The sequence below is a fragment of the Metopolophium dirhodum genome, chromosome 1 (assembly GCF_019925205.1).
Source record: "Metopolophium dirhodum isolate CAU chromosome 1, ASM1992520v1, whole genome shotgun sequence".
NCBI classification, from domain to species: Eukaryota; Metazoa; Arthropoda; class Insecta; order Hemiptera; family Aphididae; genus Metopolophium; species Metopolophium dirhodum.
The window spans coordinates 4,649,909-4,669,693 of NC_083560.1; the positions used below are offsets into that span (position 1 = coordinate 4,649,909).

General features: G+C 27.7%; 2 protein-coding genes and 1 pseudogene across 2 annotated transcripts; 1 reads left to right on the forward strand and 2 right to left on the reverse strand.

Annotated features, from left to right (window-relative positions):
• Nucleotides 1–3,488: 3,488 nt before the first annotated feature.
• On the reverse strand, nt 3,489–7,732 carry LOC132932487 (E3 ubiquitin-protein ligase Topors-like). Its single transcript, XM_060998878.1, has 6 exons — nt 7,589–7,732; nt 5,185–5,327; nt 4,795–4,919; nt 4,653–4,709; nt 4,207–4,276; nt 3,489–3,804 (listed from the first exon to the last, which is right to left on the reverse strand). Exons 2-5 carry the CDS (start codon nt 5,311–5,313, stop codon nt 4,210–4,212), a joined length of 378 nt encoding a protein of 125 aa, XP_060854861.1. The 5' UTR covers nt 5,314–5,327; nt 7,589–7,732; the 3' UTR covers nt 3,489–3,804; nt 4,207–4,209.
• A 3,562-nt stretch (nt 7,733–11,294) lies between these two features.
• LOC132937401 (uncharacterized) lies at nt 11,295–13,037 on the reverse strand (annotated as a pseudogene).
• A 583-nt stretch (nt 13,038–13,620) lies between these two features.
• Nucleotides 13,621–16,659, forward strand: LOC132937493 (chromobox protein homolog 1-like). The gene is made up of 2 exons (XM_061004344.1): nt 13,621–13,631; nt 16,221–16,659. The coding sequence occupies exons 1-2, from the start codon at nt 13,621–13,623 to the stop codon at nt 16,657–16,659; spliced, it is 450 nt and encodes a 149-aa protein (XP_060860327.1).
• Nucleotides 16,660–19,785: the final 3,126 nt, after the last annotated feature.

The following is a 19,785-nucleotide window of genomic DNA, read 5'->3' on the forward strand; positions in this document are numbered from 1 at the left end:
CTTTTTTTTGGTTTAATACATTTTTAGAACGTATTGATAATATTGTGTGTAAATATTAAAATATATCATATAACTTATAAGTATTATAAGTAAAATTGTCTGAACTGTAATATTTTTGTCATAGTTATTGACTATTTGATAAAAAAGTGTTACTTTTAGAATGGAATTATTATCTTTATTATGTGTTGTATTGTCGCGGACGGCTCTGAACGGTGTCAGCGTCTACGCATACAGTAGCGTTGTTGGAACTATCAAAACTATTTATAAAAGTGTGGCTTGACTGCTACCAGTCGAGGAATAAGCCCGGGTTCATATAGTAGTAAAAACTTTGGCGTAGACCACAACCATAACAATTATTGGTTCATTTCTATTATTAGCTATTATAGTAAAACAGTCTGTCTGTACTAGCCGTCCGCTGAGAACGGCGCGTAAGGCTTATTTTGTTATTTAAATATACTTAGTAAACGGTAATACGTGACATCAAAATAACCATAATAAGTTTGTTTCATTTTTTTTTTAAATCGTTATTTATTCTTCGAATTCAGCTGTTTGTAAGTGAATTACGAGCATTTTTAATTTACGCCATATTATATACGCATAACTTGCTAAATAATAGGTCAATTCACACTAATTTTTAAAGTAATCTAGTTATATGCTATCTGCTGTAGGTAAATTTGGTATGTTACGCACTTGTAAGACGGAGTCAAATAAATAAATATCCGTGTGGCGTCCTCTTAATTATATTTTTATAATTTTATTCGCGGACGAATAGAGGTAGTTGACATTTTTCAGAAGACCACGGCACACTTAGTAAATGCTTGCGACACCCAGTTTGATAACCACTGGTTATACATAGTACAAATGGTATAATAATATTATTTTAATTATAAACAAAAATTATAATACTGTTGAAATGAACTGCGAAAATAATCTTGATACAGCCTACAAAAGGCTACATAATATGGGCAACGCGCGTAACTTACTACGAGACACTCAACGTACTAATGACGAACACAGAGCAGCTGAATTTATCATTATTATTTTATTTAACTTCAACAAACAGCGTATTGATCGGGTATTTACTATTTACTATTGCCTATTTGAATTACCAACATAAAATTAATATTTTCTACCAAGGATTACGGAATATGAGTACGTTATTTAAATATATTTTAATATCATGACTTGATTATACGTCCGTATATGTCCCCGATATAGTGATACACACATAATGTAACGCACATAATAATATACATTACAATTAGATTTATATATTAGCGCATCTCTTTACTCTATAAAAGTATAAATAATCAAAATTATATTATTTTGTATCAAACCTATTTTGGACATGTTCGTATAGTATTATGTAAAATGTTGTATAGTTAAAAAAAATAGTATAATATGGTAATATAAAACTAAAATTAACAATAATTACTAAAGTCGTACAACTAATATGATAAATAATGCAGTAATACTATACGTTTGTTACGAGTCTGTCTATATTTTGTTCTTGTAATAGCCAAAGTGTAATTATTTTTTTAAGAGTTGATGTGTTTAATTTCTAATGGTAGTTTATTGTAATTTTTTTGTGCACAGTTGGTGCTTTGATATTATATATTTGTCTAGTATTATGTCCCAGTTCAGTTTTAAAAGTAAGGTTATTTTAAATTATGTAAAGTACCGCCGCTTTATAAAATAATTTTTTTATCGGTTGTCATTGTATAAATTATTTTGCATGGTATCTTGAGTCTTTTTTTAGGATAATTGTTATTATTTTATTTTATATTTTTTTTTAATAGATCTATTAGTTGTACCAAACATACCTCCTCATATATAAATACCATAATTAATTATGCTCTTAATGCTTGATATTCTACTCTAACTGTCTTAAGTTCTAAGATATCTTTAAAATTTTTAAATGCATACATAAGTTTTCTTAATTAATTTGTTACAAATTTTATGTGGTCATTCCATTTAAGATTATGACACGTTTCTATACCTAAATATTTACAGTTATTAACTATTTTTACAAAGGCTTGGCATGTAAATATATTGTGATTTAAATAGTCATTCTCATGTGTACATAAATTTGCTTTATTTGGTTGATTCAAATTAACTATGTAGTGTGGTAATATGTAGGTTTTTTCTAAGTTTAGGAATAAATTATTTTCACATAACCATTTTTGTATTTTACTCATCTCTGATTGAACACTAGCAAATACTTTATTCCAGGATTGGCCATCAACAAAAAGTACTGTATCATCTACGTAGCAAACTAGTATTTAAGTAATTAATTTGGTTAATTTGATATCCCTCCTAATCAAAGGTATAACAAATTTAAATATATAATATATAATATACGGATCAGTATACTTTAAAATCCATAAACATTTAAAATTAATAGTACCTATATAGAATTACATATTGTATTTTGTTCGCTAAATCTCTATAAATTATACATGTTTCTTAATTTAATAAAAGCCGAATTCCACAAGCATTTACTACACTATTTTAGATAGTGAGTTATCGTCATCAATATTAAAAACGTTAGACATTTAACTTTTTTTTGGAAACATTTTTCGAATTTTTAAACCATTTAAACTCAATTCCAACCTCTCGTGAAAATTTTTTCGCCTATTAAAAGAGATTTCTGTTTACTTGTGTCATGGCTCATTGATTAAAATGTTGTTGTTTTCCCAGTTCTGGTGAAGTTGATTAGCCTTGATTTTCATTTATTTTGATTGAGTTAGAATTGGTGTCCGGAATCTTTTGACTTAATTACGGCAACATTTTTTCTTGGATTTTTATTTTTACCTGTGAATATTTTGTACGTGTTATGAACTACAATTTCAACGTTTATCTTTGATGTAATTTTATTAACTATATCAGCACACGACTCTTCAGGGGATTCGAGGACACCAACAAGTTCAATATTATTTTCAATGGACCTCTGTTCCAGTGAGTTAATTTTTTTGTTAAGGCGTAAAACTATTTCGAATTATTTAATGTTCTGATCCTTAATCAATTTATTTTCTGTTTGAATTTGTTTTAAAGAACAAAAAATTTCTTTAACATGATTTTTAAAACTATCAAATTGGTCGCTCATAAAGTCAACAGAATTTACTAAGGCTTCAATTTCTAAAAACAGCTTCTCTGAAGCCCGCCCACGCAAAGTGCAAGTACATAATTTGCATTTTGTATCTTCTCCCCTGGAAATTCCAACATGGTATATTGAACAGATCATTTTAAAGTAACAATAATAGTAATAAAATATGTTTGATTAGATAAGCGAGCAGAAAGCATCAGACTAGGTCCAAACACAACGGAGCCAGATTGATAACAATAATTTAATACATTTGTTGTGGTTTATATTTTTACACGAGTGGAATATACTTAACTGTTTTTTTCAAACAAAATGTGTACACTAATTAAGTATATAAATATTGATTTCAACATTTATTTAAAATAATGTTTATTGGTACAATTGGTATAGTGTATAAAAAACAAATAATTTAGTTGTTATACTGACAAAGTTAAAAATAATGGCCTATTGTTTACTTGATATTTTATGGTGTCATCTGCAGGAAACCTTTTTAAATTAATGATACATCTATTTTTATTAACATGTTAATGTATTTTTATTCCAGTGTAAAAGAAGTCGCTTCAAAAATAGCTGAGAGAATTATTGGTGCAACTGATGCTAGTGGAGAATTTATGTTTTTAATAAAGTGGGAAGAAATTGACGATTTTGATTTAATCTCAGCTAAAGAATCACAGTGGTAGATTTCTTCCTCTGGTTCATATCTAGAAAAAAAAAATAATAGTTATATTAATTAGGAATATTTTAATCCTATATAAACAGAAACACACACACATCAGAATCTAAAACACTATATTATTCAAATTTAAAGGTAATATGCAGGAAACTATGGAGGCTTTTTAATCATTGACTTTTCAACTAAAAATTATGAGCATTTTAAAACAAAATTCAAAACTATAATATCAATAAAAGTCTCAGAGATGCTCTAGACAATCTTACTATTAAATTGTATAATAGGTACCTCAATCCACTATAAGTTTTAAAATAATTTATTAAATGTATTATTTGGAACGTACATTTTGCTATGTTGTACATTTATAACAAAGAACAAACACATAATGGAGAATGGAGTTCTCTTAACAAAATTATAATAAGAAGGTACTTACCAATTATTGGTGTCCACTTTGTCCAGGATAGCCATTATTTCGAAGTAACCTGTTCATTCCACTAAACTCTCTAGACAGAACATAAAAATTCAGATATTTTAAGATAAAAATATTTTTTTTATATACAATACAATATTCAAATACATAATATTTATAATTATAGGGACTATTGGTGTAATATAATGCATTTGAGCAAATAGTATAAAAATATTGTTATGTTTAGTTGGTTGTTCATAGTATGCTGCAATATACTAATAAAATTATCGATGTCTTGTGTTAACAGACTTGGAATCATTTGTGAATTGTTTTATCATTAATAAAAATGTTTTAAATATATTTACAAAAATTTTATGACACGTTTTTTATCTTGAAATTTCAATGTACAACTATTGTAAAATTATGTTAAATAGTCTTTATCTAATAGTTAATAATTATTAATATCTTACCTATTACCATTTGACATAGAACTAAAGGTTCTTACACTTAAAGTTCTAGGTATTGCACTAGAAAAACAAGCATTGTGATTAAAATATTGTAAATTTAGACATAATATAAATTTCATATGTAAAAAAATAATGTGTTTCTTACGATGGTAAAATGTCATGGTTTATTCCTGGAATGATGGTATATGTGCTTTTATGATTTTCTAAGTCATCAAAAGAATGGTAGATATGTATAAAATTCTTTCTGCATACTGGACAAGTGGGTTCAGACTAAATAACAAAAATATAAAACATAACTTTTGTGATAAGACACAAACTACTCAACACGTTTCTAATTAGTTATAATCAAATTAATTCTTATATTATCTGCATAAATCAATATAATTAGATTTTTTCTGTTGTACCAAATAAATACTTCAGACAACAAGTAATACGACATTTTTCTGAAGTTAAATTTAAATTACATACATTTTTTATATAATATGATATGGTTACGTTTAACAACTAATAACTATTATGTTTTATCTAAACTTACATTTGGGCGTAGAAATAAACTTTCTTTTGACCACTGTTTTAAACATGTATAACAAAACAAATGTTTACACACATTTGTATAACTTTTGTTGTCAATGTCACCTAAACAAATTGGACAATCTTGGGACATGTTGAAATTTTAGTCTAAAACAAAAAAAATAATTTAAAGAACATAATATTATTATAATAATTTAATGTTAATTTGAATACCACTGCAAAAATTTAATTCCCTCCCCCCTTATTGCCATCATGTCAATAAGAACAGAATAGTAAAGAACACAATTAAAGATATATTTAATATCTGTGATAAAGCATAAATTCTGATATCATGATTATATGCTCGGTTACATTTTAAATTTTACATTGTTTTCTTTGGGTCTATTAGGTTGGCAACAAAGAATTAAGAAATGAAAAATATTAATTTTGTAAAAATTAAATATTAATCTATACTCTCATTACAATTTTACCTTATTAAAGAAAATTATAACTAAGCCAAAATTTGAACATATTTTTATTTAATTTTATAGAATGTAAGTATGTGTATTATTATTATTATTATATTATTAAAATAAAATCATAACATCCCTAACCACTAGATATTACACTGTAAGTTACACATTAAATATTAAGTTCAAAAAAAACGTTGGGTTTTAATGATAATTATTTTATTTGGTTGAATTGAAAATGATTGCCTGTATTAACTTTTTAAATATATTTTTTTTCTAAACTATTTCTATCAGTTTAATAATATGTCGGAATTTCAAACAGTTTTGCGCCATTTCTTAAATATTATACATTTATTTTCCTATATTTTATATTTCTTTAAGTTATAATATAATAATAATAATAATGCAATTTAAAGCAACAACAACATAAATAATACAAAAAAGAATTACATGAAATATCATAGGTTACATATTGGCCATAAAAGCAAAGCTTGTGCTGGGGGAGCGAGTTTTCATCACCTTAAGAATACAAAAAAATATAATTGAAAAAACAATCTGTTATTTAAGTACGGTTTTTTATAACAGTCTTATTATAATGATATAATCTTTGAAAAATCTTTAGACTTAAGATGGGATTTAAATGACATTAAATTATCAAACTGATTAATATTAATATTTAACAAACGACATAGACCCGTATACAAGACACTTTTGTGATGACACCATAGTATTATTAAAAGGAAAATCAAATGGCCTGTTATTTAAATTAGGTAATACATCGATTAAATTATAAAGTAGTTTGATGGTAACTATATGGCAATAAATTTAAACAAATCTTATTTTATAAAATGTAATATTTATTATAATAATGTAAATAGTACTAAAAATTTCAAAAAATTGTTCATAATGCTAATTGTAAACATACGATTGGCTGTAATTATGTTGAATTAAAATAACTAACAAGTATAAAATATTTATGATTGGTCTATGACAATAAATTAAATTGAAAATACCATATGGAGCATTTAACTGAGCTAGTAAGGACATTTTTTAATATTTTTAAAACACTTAAGACTATTATTAGATATTAAAGTTTTAAGGATAGTCTACAATTCATTAAGAATTTCTATCATTTCGTATGGTATAAGTACTATAACTGATAACGGGAGAACACGGCGGCGGCGGCCCATTGGTGGGAATTATACCTCGTGTACGTACGCGACCGGCGGTGCGATAAGCGCATGAAACGGGTTTGCCAACAGTGGCAAAGAAAGAAATTAAAATTGTGTACTAAATTCCTAACTTATGTATTTATTAATTGGAGAAAAAAACCCAGAAAAACGATATGACTGTGCTATAATAAAATAATCACTCGCCTACTGCCTAAATTACGCGTTGGATAGCAAAATATTGTGTTAATAGGATGTCATCGCACTATTTGTTTTCTCTCTCCGGCCCACGCGCAAAATGCATTTGCGTCGAATCGTTTTTTCTATGTTTTTAAGTAATCTTAGAGTAAAATCCCTCATTACAAAATGGATAGAGAATAATATTTTTGAGGGAATGACATATCGATTTCTCTAAATATTGTTTAAAAACAATTTAAACGTAATTTAAATTTACAAAATGTTTTTGTTTATTTTGAAAGTCGAATAACAATAAAATATAAAATTGATTCATTCCCTCTAAAATATTACTCTCTATCTTTTTTGTAATGAGGGATTTTACTCTAAGATTACTTAAAAACATAGAAAAAACGATTCTGCGCAAATGCGTTTTGACTATGTTGCGCGTGGGTCAGAGAGAGAAAACAAATAGTGCGCTGACATCCTCTTAAGAAAGGTATTTTTTCAAATAATAGCAATCAAGAATGCAATTTCCTATACCTCACAACCCTTATAGGTATAACATGACAATATGCGTATAAGTATATTTTAATATGGCCTTAGGTATACTCACCAGTTAAGTGTTGTAGTGGATGCGTCAATATGCGTCTTACTTGTTGTAGAGAGAAAAACACAATGACGCGACTGCCAAGAACGTGGCACTCTGGACCTGCCAATGACTCAGGAATTGCACCCCACCACGCTCTTGACGGGGTTGTTGTTGCTATGTGGATAAAATTCGTCCCCTAGGCGGCGCGGCTAGCGGAGTCTATCGTCTTTGAAATTGTGTCTTGTCGGACGTTTACTTCATGCGTCATACTATATTCATGTGAGGCATATACAATACTATTTGGTATAATATGTTATTACTATATTATTGACAGTAATAATATGTATTATACGTGAAGAATATTATTTTAGTATTATTTTTTTGTAATTTTAAGTTAAAGTTGTGTATTATTGGAGTCCAAACTATGAAAACTTTATTTTAAAAATGCGAAGTTAAAAAAATGATTGTTGAATGTTATATAGTTATTAATGTTATTAATTATATAATTTTCGTAATTATTTTACTTATATAAAAGAAAATAATACAAAGAATTTACATCGTAATATTAGTAATAAAGTATTAAAAGTAATAATTTGAATAAGATTAATAAATTGAGTCCCAACAAGCGGGTATGTATAATAATCACGGCAGTAGTTGCCTGGTTGGCCCAATAAATAATAACAAATTAATACAAATAGTATGCTATATGAATGACAGGATTACGTAAGGTACAATATGACGTAATCCCGGCACTGGGAGCGGCGTCGCACGAGGATAACACACAGTACAGGAAAACAACTATCGCTCTGGGGAGACAACTCGCGTACTACTTGGTAGCGCCGATTTTACGCGCAATATTAGACTCATTCATAAAATCGTCAATAACCTGACGCGGTCCCGCGTAATAGCTGTTTGAATTCAAATAGCCTTTTACGCGGAAAGCCGCGCAACGCTTCTCAAACAAACCGCCAATCGACGACGGACGACGCCGGCGCGCGACACCCGCACTGTGAACCGTCGGCCGGCCGTTGGGTGAACCGGATTGTAATGTCACGAGTTTACCATCGACGACCCGCACAAGACGGACACACACGTCCCCGGCCAATCGTTTCTTTTTTTCTTTTTTTTCTGATTTTTCTCGCTTTTCTGGACTCGTTCTCGTACTCGTATAACCAGAATAACCCGAGGCCACCATCACATTGTTTTTTTTTGTTCACCAGCAATAAAGTCAACCCTCACAGTGCAAAAGTTGTGTTTTTTGTTTTTTGTTTTTTGTTTTTTGTCGTGTAAACCTTTTCACTTCAACATCACCTCACCCACGCGGCACCCAAGAGGTCCGCATCAAACCCCCCTAAGGTTTTAGTAATTTTTAATAAGTCGTAAAATCAAAAAATTAGCAATGACTTTTTTATATTCATAAATATATAACTCACTCTATACACACATGCATATTATGATTATATTTAATTTGTAGTAGGACATTAGGTATTACCTAAATTTAATCAGCAATAAATTATTTTTGTTGGCAGTATTATTGTACTAACTATAAAATATTAAAAAAAGTAAAATTTCAAACTCATTCAATACTTTAAATATGGGGGGTACCTATCAGTAATAACAATATAAATTATAGTATTGAACCATAGAAATACTGATAGGACATATAAATATATTTATATGATTATGTATTGAACAATAATAAACATATGTCATTAATAGAACATGAAATTAGCTAAAATTATAATTATACTTGTTATACTTTTTGAATTTAAATTGTAATTATTTTAAATTTAATTACCTTCAATTGCAAATCACTTAACAAATGGTAGATGTAATTATTAGATGTGGTTTCCAATCTGTGATGGGTAATTTTGAATTTTCTAACAATAATGGACAAAAGTTAGTTGAAAGTGAGCATTTGTTTGATGTCAAAGAAATAAAACCTCAGCAAACCGAACATGTTGCTTCTAGAATAATTAATGGACATTGTGTTAGACAAACTTCTGTGTCCTCTAACCCATGGCAAGATACTCTTGAAGTAGGTAAGTTAAAAATTATTTTTTAAAACACATAGGTACTAAATTAAATATTTATAATAATTAGTTACACGTACATTTAATTATAATAATAAAAATAACAATATTATTCCCTATAAATAATAGTATTTTTTTATTTAATAGATTAATTCAGGTAGACAAGTGAATCAAAAGTCATGTGACTGTCCTGCAAGGGCAGGCGGAAATGTAAGCACATATGTAGCTGATATACTACATTAATAATGAACAAAATACTTCAAAAACAGATATACCGCAGCAATGGTGCAAACCATCGAAGGTGGGTGAACTAAAAAGGAAAAACCATCGAAGAACTATTTCCTCGTAAGAAATAAAAACCAACTATAGGTGTTGTAGAACCTGTGAGTCATGAATATCTAATTTTAAAACATAATATTTTAAATATACCATCTACTTTTAGTAAACTTTTAAAAGAAGAAAGCCTTAGTACAGTTGAAAGGGAGAGTAAACAAATTTTAAATAATATTATCGCACAAGTTGAACAAAGTATCATATATAGTTTAAACCGAAAACATTTTTTAATCATAATACTTAACCAAAACAAACGATTCATAAATAATATTTTTTACCTAAAACATCCACTTCATTTCAAAGAAAATGATTTTTACATAAAAAATATTGCTTTATCATCTGAAACTTGTTTGAATATCTATAATGAAACCATGGCTCAGTCATTATTGGCTATTTGTAAAGCTTGTAGGCACTTTCATATTCCAGCAAGTGTTAAGGCGCATACAATTAATACATGCAGAGATTGGACATCTGTTGGCCTCAACAAGCTTGCAGACACTCTTATAAAAGAAACTAATTTAGGTAAAACTGGTAGTATTAATGTTAAATATGGTCAAGAAATTGAGCCTGCAGCTTTTAAAAAATAAAGAAGTAGAGGTACTAATTCTGGATTAGTTGTTCATTGTAAAACATCATGGGTTTTTGCAAGCCCTGATGGCCTTGTTCTCCACAATGGAGAAATCTACAAAATAATTGAGATAAAATGTTCTATTTCATGTAAAAATAAACAACTAATTGAAAATAATGTGCCTAATTTAAAATACTTACATATTGAAAAAGGTTAAATTGAGTTAAAAAGATCTTTATATAACACTGAAGTCCAATTATTGATGTACTGTTCAGGTTTAAAATTCTGTGATTCATTTATTTATAATACCATTTAACCCATTTTATTAACTATTAATCAAGATAATAAATTTATGAGTTCTCTATTGCCTAAAATTGAATATTTCTATTTAAATTTTTACGTACCAAAATTGAGCAAATATATTTAAATTGTTTGCTAATATTACATTATCATATTATATTTAATAATATTTTTATAATATTTGAATTTATTATTTTGTTTTCTTTGTTTCAAACAATGTGTTACAATAAAAATTTTACTTGATGTTCATGTATATATTACTTTATAACAATAATAATTATTATATAATGTATGAATAAAAAAATAATACGATAAACTGCTTAAATTGACAGTAAAAAAAAATACAAAGTACAAGTATTATACAAAGAAGTTATTAATAATTATTATTTATACTAGTTTATTTAATTGTTTTAAATGTTTCTCAATTTAGTATTTAAGAATGTGAAAAAATATATTACAAAACCATAATGTATATTACCTTATGAATTAAACTGAATTACTGTTTAATGATTGGTAGTTGTAAATTGGTCAAAGAACAGCAAATATGCATTTTATCATCAATATAAGGGAGCAGCTCTATTTGAATGTTATTTAATATATTAAATGTTTTGAGCCTGGCAAAGAATCTCTTAATGTGTAATCTAACACTTGCAACAGAATAAGTTTCTATAACTCCCTCTTCAAAACTACCAGTATGTAAGATTGGGGTCATAATTAAAATACAACTATTATCTTTACAATTCCTTTTTTATACCAGAAAAGCCCTTATCGGCCAAAACTTGGTCACTCGGTTCTAGGTTAGAAAGAAATCCACTGTTGTTAGTGATAAATGTATCACTAGAACGTCCAACATAACATTTAGAGAGAAAGCTAATGGCACTAATTGATGTTATACTAAAAAGGCATTTTATAGTGTAAGCACTCTTATACCTAGAGTACATGTATACTCTTTGTTCAACTGTTGTAGGCTGCTCTACTTTTATTTCTGTATAGTCTATGATACAACAGCAGTTTGGATAATTTGTAAGCATATGGGAAACTTTCTGTGATAGTTTCTTTACTAGGCCAAAATAAAAAATGTTTAGTTTTATCACATAAGATAGAAAGTAAGTTTATAAAATTTCTGCTGGCAATGGTACGATGAATATTAAATAAAACTCCAAGAGCTGAAAAGGTAACACCAAATTTTAGTTTCATTAAAATTAGTAGAAGCTTCTTACTGTTTGTTAAGGTACTATTTATACCTACATCTGGAACCATATTTAAAAGTAAGTAAAAAACAGCGTACGAAGACCCAGTAAAATCTTTTAAAGAATTTTCATTTTTAATAGATTCAAAACCATGAAATTTGGCATAATCATCTCATAAATGCAAAAGTCCATATATATTGTGTGATATTAAGTGACGACCATAATATTATATACTTTCAAAGTGCTGAACAAAACCATTATATAATATTCAAGATAATCGATGAAAATAGGAGCATCTCTTTACGGCAATTACGTACGATTTGGGTTGGCAACTCTACAGTTACGGTAGACACCAAATTACTTTCGTTAATATTAATCTCGTATCAATTGCCAGCAAACGCAATTTTGGACGTAACAATGGTTCAATATCTATATTATGGCCCAAACAAAATACATTTTCGGAAATTAAAAATATCCTATAATTCGAAAACAATCCGATTTTGGTTTTAAACGATACCCGAAAAAGAAAAACGTTTAATTATTTATCGATTGGTGCGCTACCGACGCGATGGCGGCCATATTTCTTATCTAACCTAACCCAGTCAAGGGTGCTACGACGGTCGGCATTTACTACGCTATCGTTGTTCGAGACGGTCGTCATTTTGTCACCGCCCGTATCGGTATCATAGTTTTCTGGAGAATTTTCATCCGTTCGAATCTGAAATTTTGATTGCAAGTCTTCTACTAACGGTAAGTATTTTGGCTTCGTTTGCCGTTTTGTTTTTACCTTTTGACCAGGAAATTGTACATTCACAAGCCAGCGGCTGGAATGCCTTTTTGAGCCAATTGTGCACGACACCACCTGTTAATAGTGTGTCGTCTTTCAAGCTTTTTAACCCGAAAAGACAGCACCTCTTGCAGTCCCACACACCTTTGTTTAAAATCACATTGTAATCAGTTGGTTATGTCTACTCCATTTTTTATTTGTTTGTATTGAACTGGTAACAAAACCCTCATCGAGTGACTACCGTTTGCGAATATGTGCCCATTATTCCACTGTAACAAATTTGTTGATTGCAAGTAATCACAATCCCGTTCAAAATTTTAGTTTAGAAACGTTTTTGTCAAAATTCAAAATATAGTTGATTATACTCTGATCGAAAAGAGAAGACACGAGGCGACGACCGGTTTTCGTCCGGCGGCGCGTATACCCCCACTGCAGTCCCAAATGCATAATATAGTGCAGAGCGTCGTTGCATCACCCACTTGCCTGATATTTTATTTGTATTTTCAAATAAATAAGTCAATACAATTTTATTTGTTGGTCAAAAAGCTTGAAAATCCAAGGCTCATAACACATTACAGTATCAGTTTAAAAATAATAAAAATACATGGGCAAGATTTTTTTTTATACTAATTTAAAGTTTAAATGTAAAAATTAATCAAATTCAAAATTTACAAATTGTGAAATAGTTAAATATTTATATAAAATGTTTAACTTTTAAAGCTAAGGATTGAAAATTTAAAACAATGTTGCATGTAAGTAATTAATTATTCTGTAACGAAATTATTTTTTTAGATTGCATTCTCGCCAAGTAGTTAATCCGACGCTGATTATTTATTTCCAGTAACATGTCTTCAAGGTTAGTAAATATTAATGATATTCCGATCGTGAACCTCAACTGTTAATTGTTTAATGTTTATATTTTACACTTGCTTAAATGCGTACTGCCCGAATCAGAATTGAGAATCCCGCGCATCCGTGAACAAATAAAAAAATATATAAATATTTTTTGGAAAATATTTGTTACTTTTGTTTGTATTTCACGGCGATTCTCAATTATGTCGGAACGGGTTCTTATAGAACAGCTGTTGCTAGTTTAATCCAATACGCGCAATTGTGTTCCCCTTTAGTAGTGTGTTACTGCCATATTTTTATGCACTGGATAAATTTAATGGAAATTATTGAATTCATAACTTAATTTATTGACGAATTTGCATTTGGGTTATTAATAACAAAAAGTAATTTTATAATCCTTTGAGAAATGAATATTTTTAAAAGATCCTTTTACGATCAACATAATTTATTATCAAAATGCTTTCAAGATATATTTGTTGTTTCCAACATTTTTTTTTGAAATATTTATAAAACATATTCATAATGAGACTTAAATTATATATAGTAGATTATGTGAATCATCTATTTAATTATTTAAAACTGTTCTTAAAAGATTAATATAATATAAGAATTTCTTCTTTGATCAGCATCCTTTATTATACAAATTGAATGAATATGATTCTATTAATATTAAGCTTATTAATCTTTAAATTATAAATGTTAAGCTTTAATATAATATATAATTAGCATAGAAAATAATGTCCTTTAGGAGGATAATATATTAAAGGTAGTTTCGTTATTTGCTGTTCATAAATTGTATTTTATTTAGGTGAACCAGAGTTAAACCCTGGTTCAAAACATTTATGAGACTTAGTTATATTCCTACCATAAATTATTAGTAAAAAAATAATAAAATAATTTATTTATATACCATATATAATATATATAGTATATTATGGTAGTATTATATGGTATATTATATATATGTTTCAAATAAATATTTCACATATATTAATAATAATAATATATTTATACTTCTTCATAATAATATTTATACCATTTAAAAATTAACATAAGAAGTTGATACCTACTCCCTTTAAGCAATATCATGAAGTGAGAGTAAGGAGTCTGTTACAGCATTAATTAATTTTACAGTACATCATATTGATTAATATGAAAATAAAAATTTAAATCATAGAAATAGTTCTTAATAATAATACAACAGCTGTAATTAATATAACATTAAAGACGGATATTAAAAATGATTTTGAAATGATTTCATATATAATTTTTTTATCTTTGTTTTAAATTTGATATTGTTATCAATCAATTTGATATTTAGAGGTAGACGGATAAATAACTTTATCCCGTTGTTAATATAATAATTACTCATCAAAGATATATTAGGTTTGATTAATCCTAAATTCCATTAAACGTCAATCTTGTTTTATAGATATTATGGAATTCAAAAACAAATTTATTCATATATGTATTTAAAATTTTATTGTATAACTGTTTCAATGTTAGTATATATATGAAATTTTTGGAACAAAGAATCTATTAAATTTTCGGAATTATAAAAAATTTTCATTATTACTCTGATGAGGGCGCTATGTGTTACTTTTAGTGGTCCCAGTACATTTTTATAGGTGGAGTATGCCATACATTAAGACAGACTGAACTAATGCAAAATAAATCATCTTTAGACTAGGAATGTCTAAAGTACTATGTAGCTCTTCAAATTTATAGAAACATTTTCATAAACGTATTATTAGCATAACAATACGAGATTTCCATTTTAATATATCATGACATACCACACCTACAAATTTTGATGAACTTACTAATAAAAAAACTAATAACAAACAAACATACACACATACCTAACTAAAATGGTGTTATCAATAACTAAAGGCAATATATTACCTTAAATGTAATTTTTTTTGACATTAATTTAATACATTTGCTGTGGTTTACATTTTTACATGTGTAGAATATACTTAACTGTTTTTTTTTTTTTTTTAAACAAAATGTGTACACTAATTAAAAATATAAATATTGATTTCAACGTTTATTTAAAATAATGCTTATCGGTTCAATTGGTGTAGTGTATAAAAAACAAATGGTTTAGTTGTTATGCTGACAAAGTTAAAAATAATGACCTATTGCAGGGGTCGGCAACCTTTTGAGACGGAAGAGCCAAAAGTTACAATTTACAAATTTTCCAAGTTTTTAAAGAGCCACTAAAAATGTTCGTTTCAATATTTTAGTACCTACATAACATTATATTTGCTTATAATATATATTTGATTTTTGATTTAAAATAAACTACTTTAAAGTTTAAACAAGAAATAATATTCATTCCTACAAAAACATCCAAATATTTTCGCACAAAACATATTCAATATTTTTATATAATAAAATGGTTAATTTTTGAGTATGAAACTGAAGAGCCGCAACTTAAGATGGAAAGAGCCGCAGGTTGCCGACCCCTGGCCTATTGATAACAGTTTACTTGATGTTTTTTGTTGTCATCTGCAGGAAACATTTTTAAATGAATGATACATCTAATTCGATATTTTATTATTAACGTATTAATGTATTTTTATTCCAGAGTAAAGAAAGTCATTTCAAAAAAAGCTGAGAAAATTATTGGCGCGACTGATGCTAGTGGAGAATTGATGTATTTAATGAAATGGGAAGAAATTGACGATCTTGATTTAATCTCAGCTAATAATGCTAAATTAGAGTGCCCACAAATCGTTATCAACTTCTATCAAGAAAGACTTATATGGAACACAGAAGCTGGTTCATCTAAAGTAAATAGAAAGACTAAAAAAAATATTGAGTTAGAAAAGACTAAGCGGACATCTATAGTTCACAATATAGCAGAGAAAATTATGGGTGTAACTGATACTAGTGGAGAATTAACATATTTAATGAAGTGGGAAGGAATTGATGATCTTGAGTTCATCTCCGTTGAAGAGGCTAATTTAATGTTCCCACAAATCCTTATCAAATTCTATGAAGAAAGACTAACATGGTTCAAATAACAATGGTTTTTAACTAAATAGGAATAAGACCAACAAGTATTCAAAAACTAATTTTTATTTTATAAATCATATATAAATCATATGGTAAATGTTTTCAATTATTTTAATTTTTAATTGTATGTAACAGTTATGTCTCACAAATTAAAATATCAGTTTTTCATTTATAAAATACTAAAATGTTAGTAACTAAATATAATTTCACAAAATGGTTTTTTTTCTATTTCAGATAGGTGAAATTTAATAATAGTGATCTTAAGATTTGTTTATATTATTTCATGTCAATAATTAACTTATTAGTTTTTCATTTTACATTATTTATTTGTCTAAGTTATAATGTAATAGTGAAACATTCTATCTTAAACGCAAAATTAATATGTGAGTTAAGCTTATTTACTTACGATTTATTTGTTCAAATGTTGAGGTTAAACATTCAATACTTGTTTTTTTTAAATTATTTACTTGTTACATTAAAGAATATTAAGCATATTATTTTATCTTTTATTTTAACTTTTAACGATTAGTTAGAACTAATATTATACTTCAAGAATTATAATAAAATTTTCTATTTTATTTTAATATGGCCAAGTAACACAAATTAAGATATATAGGATACCGTACAGACGTGTGATAAGTTAAACCCAAACCTTCTCACTGTTTGGTATGAAAACTAGTACTTTATAGGTTCTGTGTTAACTGGAAGAATAATTTTTTTTATTTAGTACCTTATTCTCCTGATTAACACAGAACAATCCTATGAAGCGCTAGTTGTCATGCCAAACAGTGAGAAGCAGGCGGACTCAGAAAAACATTGATAGGACCTTTCCGTTCCGTCTCCAGTATAATATCTTAATTTGTGTGAAGTACCTTTAAACATTTTTTTTATTTCATCAAGTTTAAAAATTCTATACTCATGAAAATAAATATGTTTATATAATGGTTAGTATATTTCGATCACTAAAATTGATTGTATTTATACAGATTCCAGTTGAATCTCGAGGAAATAAAAATAAATTTAACTTCATATGTATTTTTCAAGTTATAAGCCTCAAGTATAACTTAAAAATACTTCAAGGTGCATGATACATTTGAGTTATTGAGGCTCTACTGTATCTAAGAAAATCATGCAGATTTATTTACTTCATTAAATGATCTTAAATTTACCTTTCGAAAGTTCATTAAATGGGAAGTTAAATAACCTAAGTACGAGGTATAGTAAAGTATCTATACTCCATTCACGTTAAGGAACCTCGGCAACGACCACTTTTAGTCGGGCAACACTTGCTTCTCACCCTTTTTGATTCAACCATCTGTGTGGTTAAGTCATTCCTCTGTACACAAATCAGCCACTGAGTTTCCTTCTTAACATGAATGAAGTATAGGAAAATGCATGGTACAAACATGATTTGTTTGTTAAAGCTTTAAATATTAGGTAAGGCGGCTAATGGTACACAAGCATACTAGCCCCACCCAAAATATTCAACAAGATTATTATTTATGATGAACTCAAATTAAGTTAAAAGATAAAATGTTGTCAATATCTGTTGTATGACTGACAATTATGGCAAAAAAAAATTCTATACTGAAATGTCTATTATTCATTAAGGTAGGTAAATAGAAATTGGACAATTGGCATGAGCTCACATTACATAACAAACATTATATTATTTAATAATATTTTATCAGTATTCAGTATAGTTATGAATTATGATGATGGGGCAAATATTTGTACCCCAGATACTGTGAACCAACCGAACCGCCACTGATTATTTATAATTACTAAATGTGTATAATTAAGAGTAAAACAATATTATTAAAAAACTTTTCTTTTTTTTTTTATAAGAAAATTTACAACCAGTACAGTAGGGAACAGTAAGTAAATATGATACAGGATAATAGATTATACATAGTGATGAATTTGAGGAGAACAGCCACCCATTAGTGACACTTTTGAAAACTATGGAGAATTTTAAAATTTGACCTCCTGAATGCACCAACTAGATTCATTTTCCCATCGAACAAGATATTGTTGAAGAAAATCGAAGCAGTTTTACTGCCCTAAACGGTGGAGACAGACACAAAAATAAGATAATAATGAAACTGTTATATAGGTAAATATTGGAGTGTTGACCGTGATTTTGAAGGGCAGTTTCCCGATAATTTTAAAGTGGTGGGTGAGTAGTCAATTTAATGAGAAATTTTAGTAAAAACTATCTTGATCTGAATATGATATTTAATATTTTGTATGGTAGGTAATTGATAAATACTAAATAGTATCATCAATTTATTTACTACTCATTTTTAATAAAAATAAATAGTTGTAATAATATAACTTTATGAATTATATTTTAATAAAACTAAGTAAATGAAATATAGATGTACAAATAATAAAACCAGTAATATAATTATTAATCACGTATAATTCAAATACGAAGATTTACTATCATTATAGACTATAGTCACTTCCTACAAGGTGGGTTAAGATTTGGACTCAGTCCGACGTTTTATGCCGTTTTAGTCGAACCGCTATCGATAAAACGGTTGTCTGCAGTTTATGAAATATAAAATACTGTTTAATATAATAAAATGTAAGTATATTACTAATATTTATGGATTAATTACAGTTTTCAAGAAAAAATAGTAATAAGTACCTATCTAGGCGCAGATCGGAAAAAAAAAATTTAATTTCGGAAGGACAGAACATAACACGTAATTAATTCATTTCTCATTGATTTCAGACACAATTCGTCAAAATCACAGAAATGTGTACATTTTTTTGAAAAATTATGAAATCCAAGATTTGAAAATTTAATAAAAGAGTAATTATTTTACTATCTAATTTTAACAAAAAAACCTGAAGACCTGGGGGCCACAACCAGACTAGTCCTTTTTTTGAAATTGTTCAACAGACAAAAAAAAATAGTAAATTCCTAATTTAGTAAAATTTTATAATGAACGATGTTACATAATATTAAAACCAAGAAAAGGTATATTAGTATATTACGTTATATTTTATACACAAAATTACATTTTCAAATGCAATTTTTTCGACAAAAATGAACTAAACACGCTGTAGTAGGTACTATATAATTCCTTATAGTAAAATAAATTACTTAAATCACAATAATA

Excerpts from the sequence above, each read along its gene's own strand:
- LOC132932487 (XM_060998878.1), bottom strand. The coding sequence starts at position 5,313 with ATGTCCCAAGATTGTCCAATTTGTTTAGGTGACATTGACAACAAAAGT. Across the intron at positions 4,920-5,184 it reads GTTTATTTCTACGCCCAAAT|TCTGAACCCACTTGTCCAGT; the intron begins GTAAGTTTAGAT and ends TTTGTTATTTAG. Across the intron at positions 4,277-4,652 it reads TCTATGTCAAATGGTAATAG|AGAGTTTAGTGGAATGAACA; the intron begins GTAAGATATTAA and ends TGTTCTGTCTAG.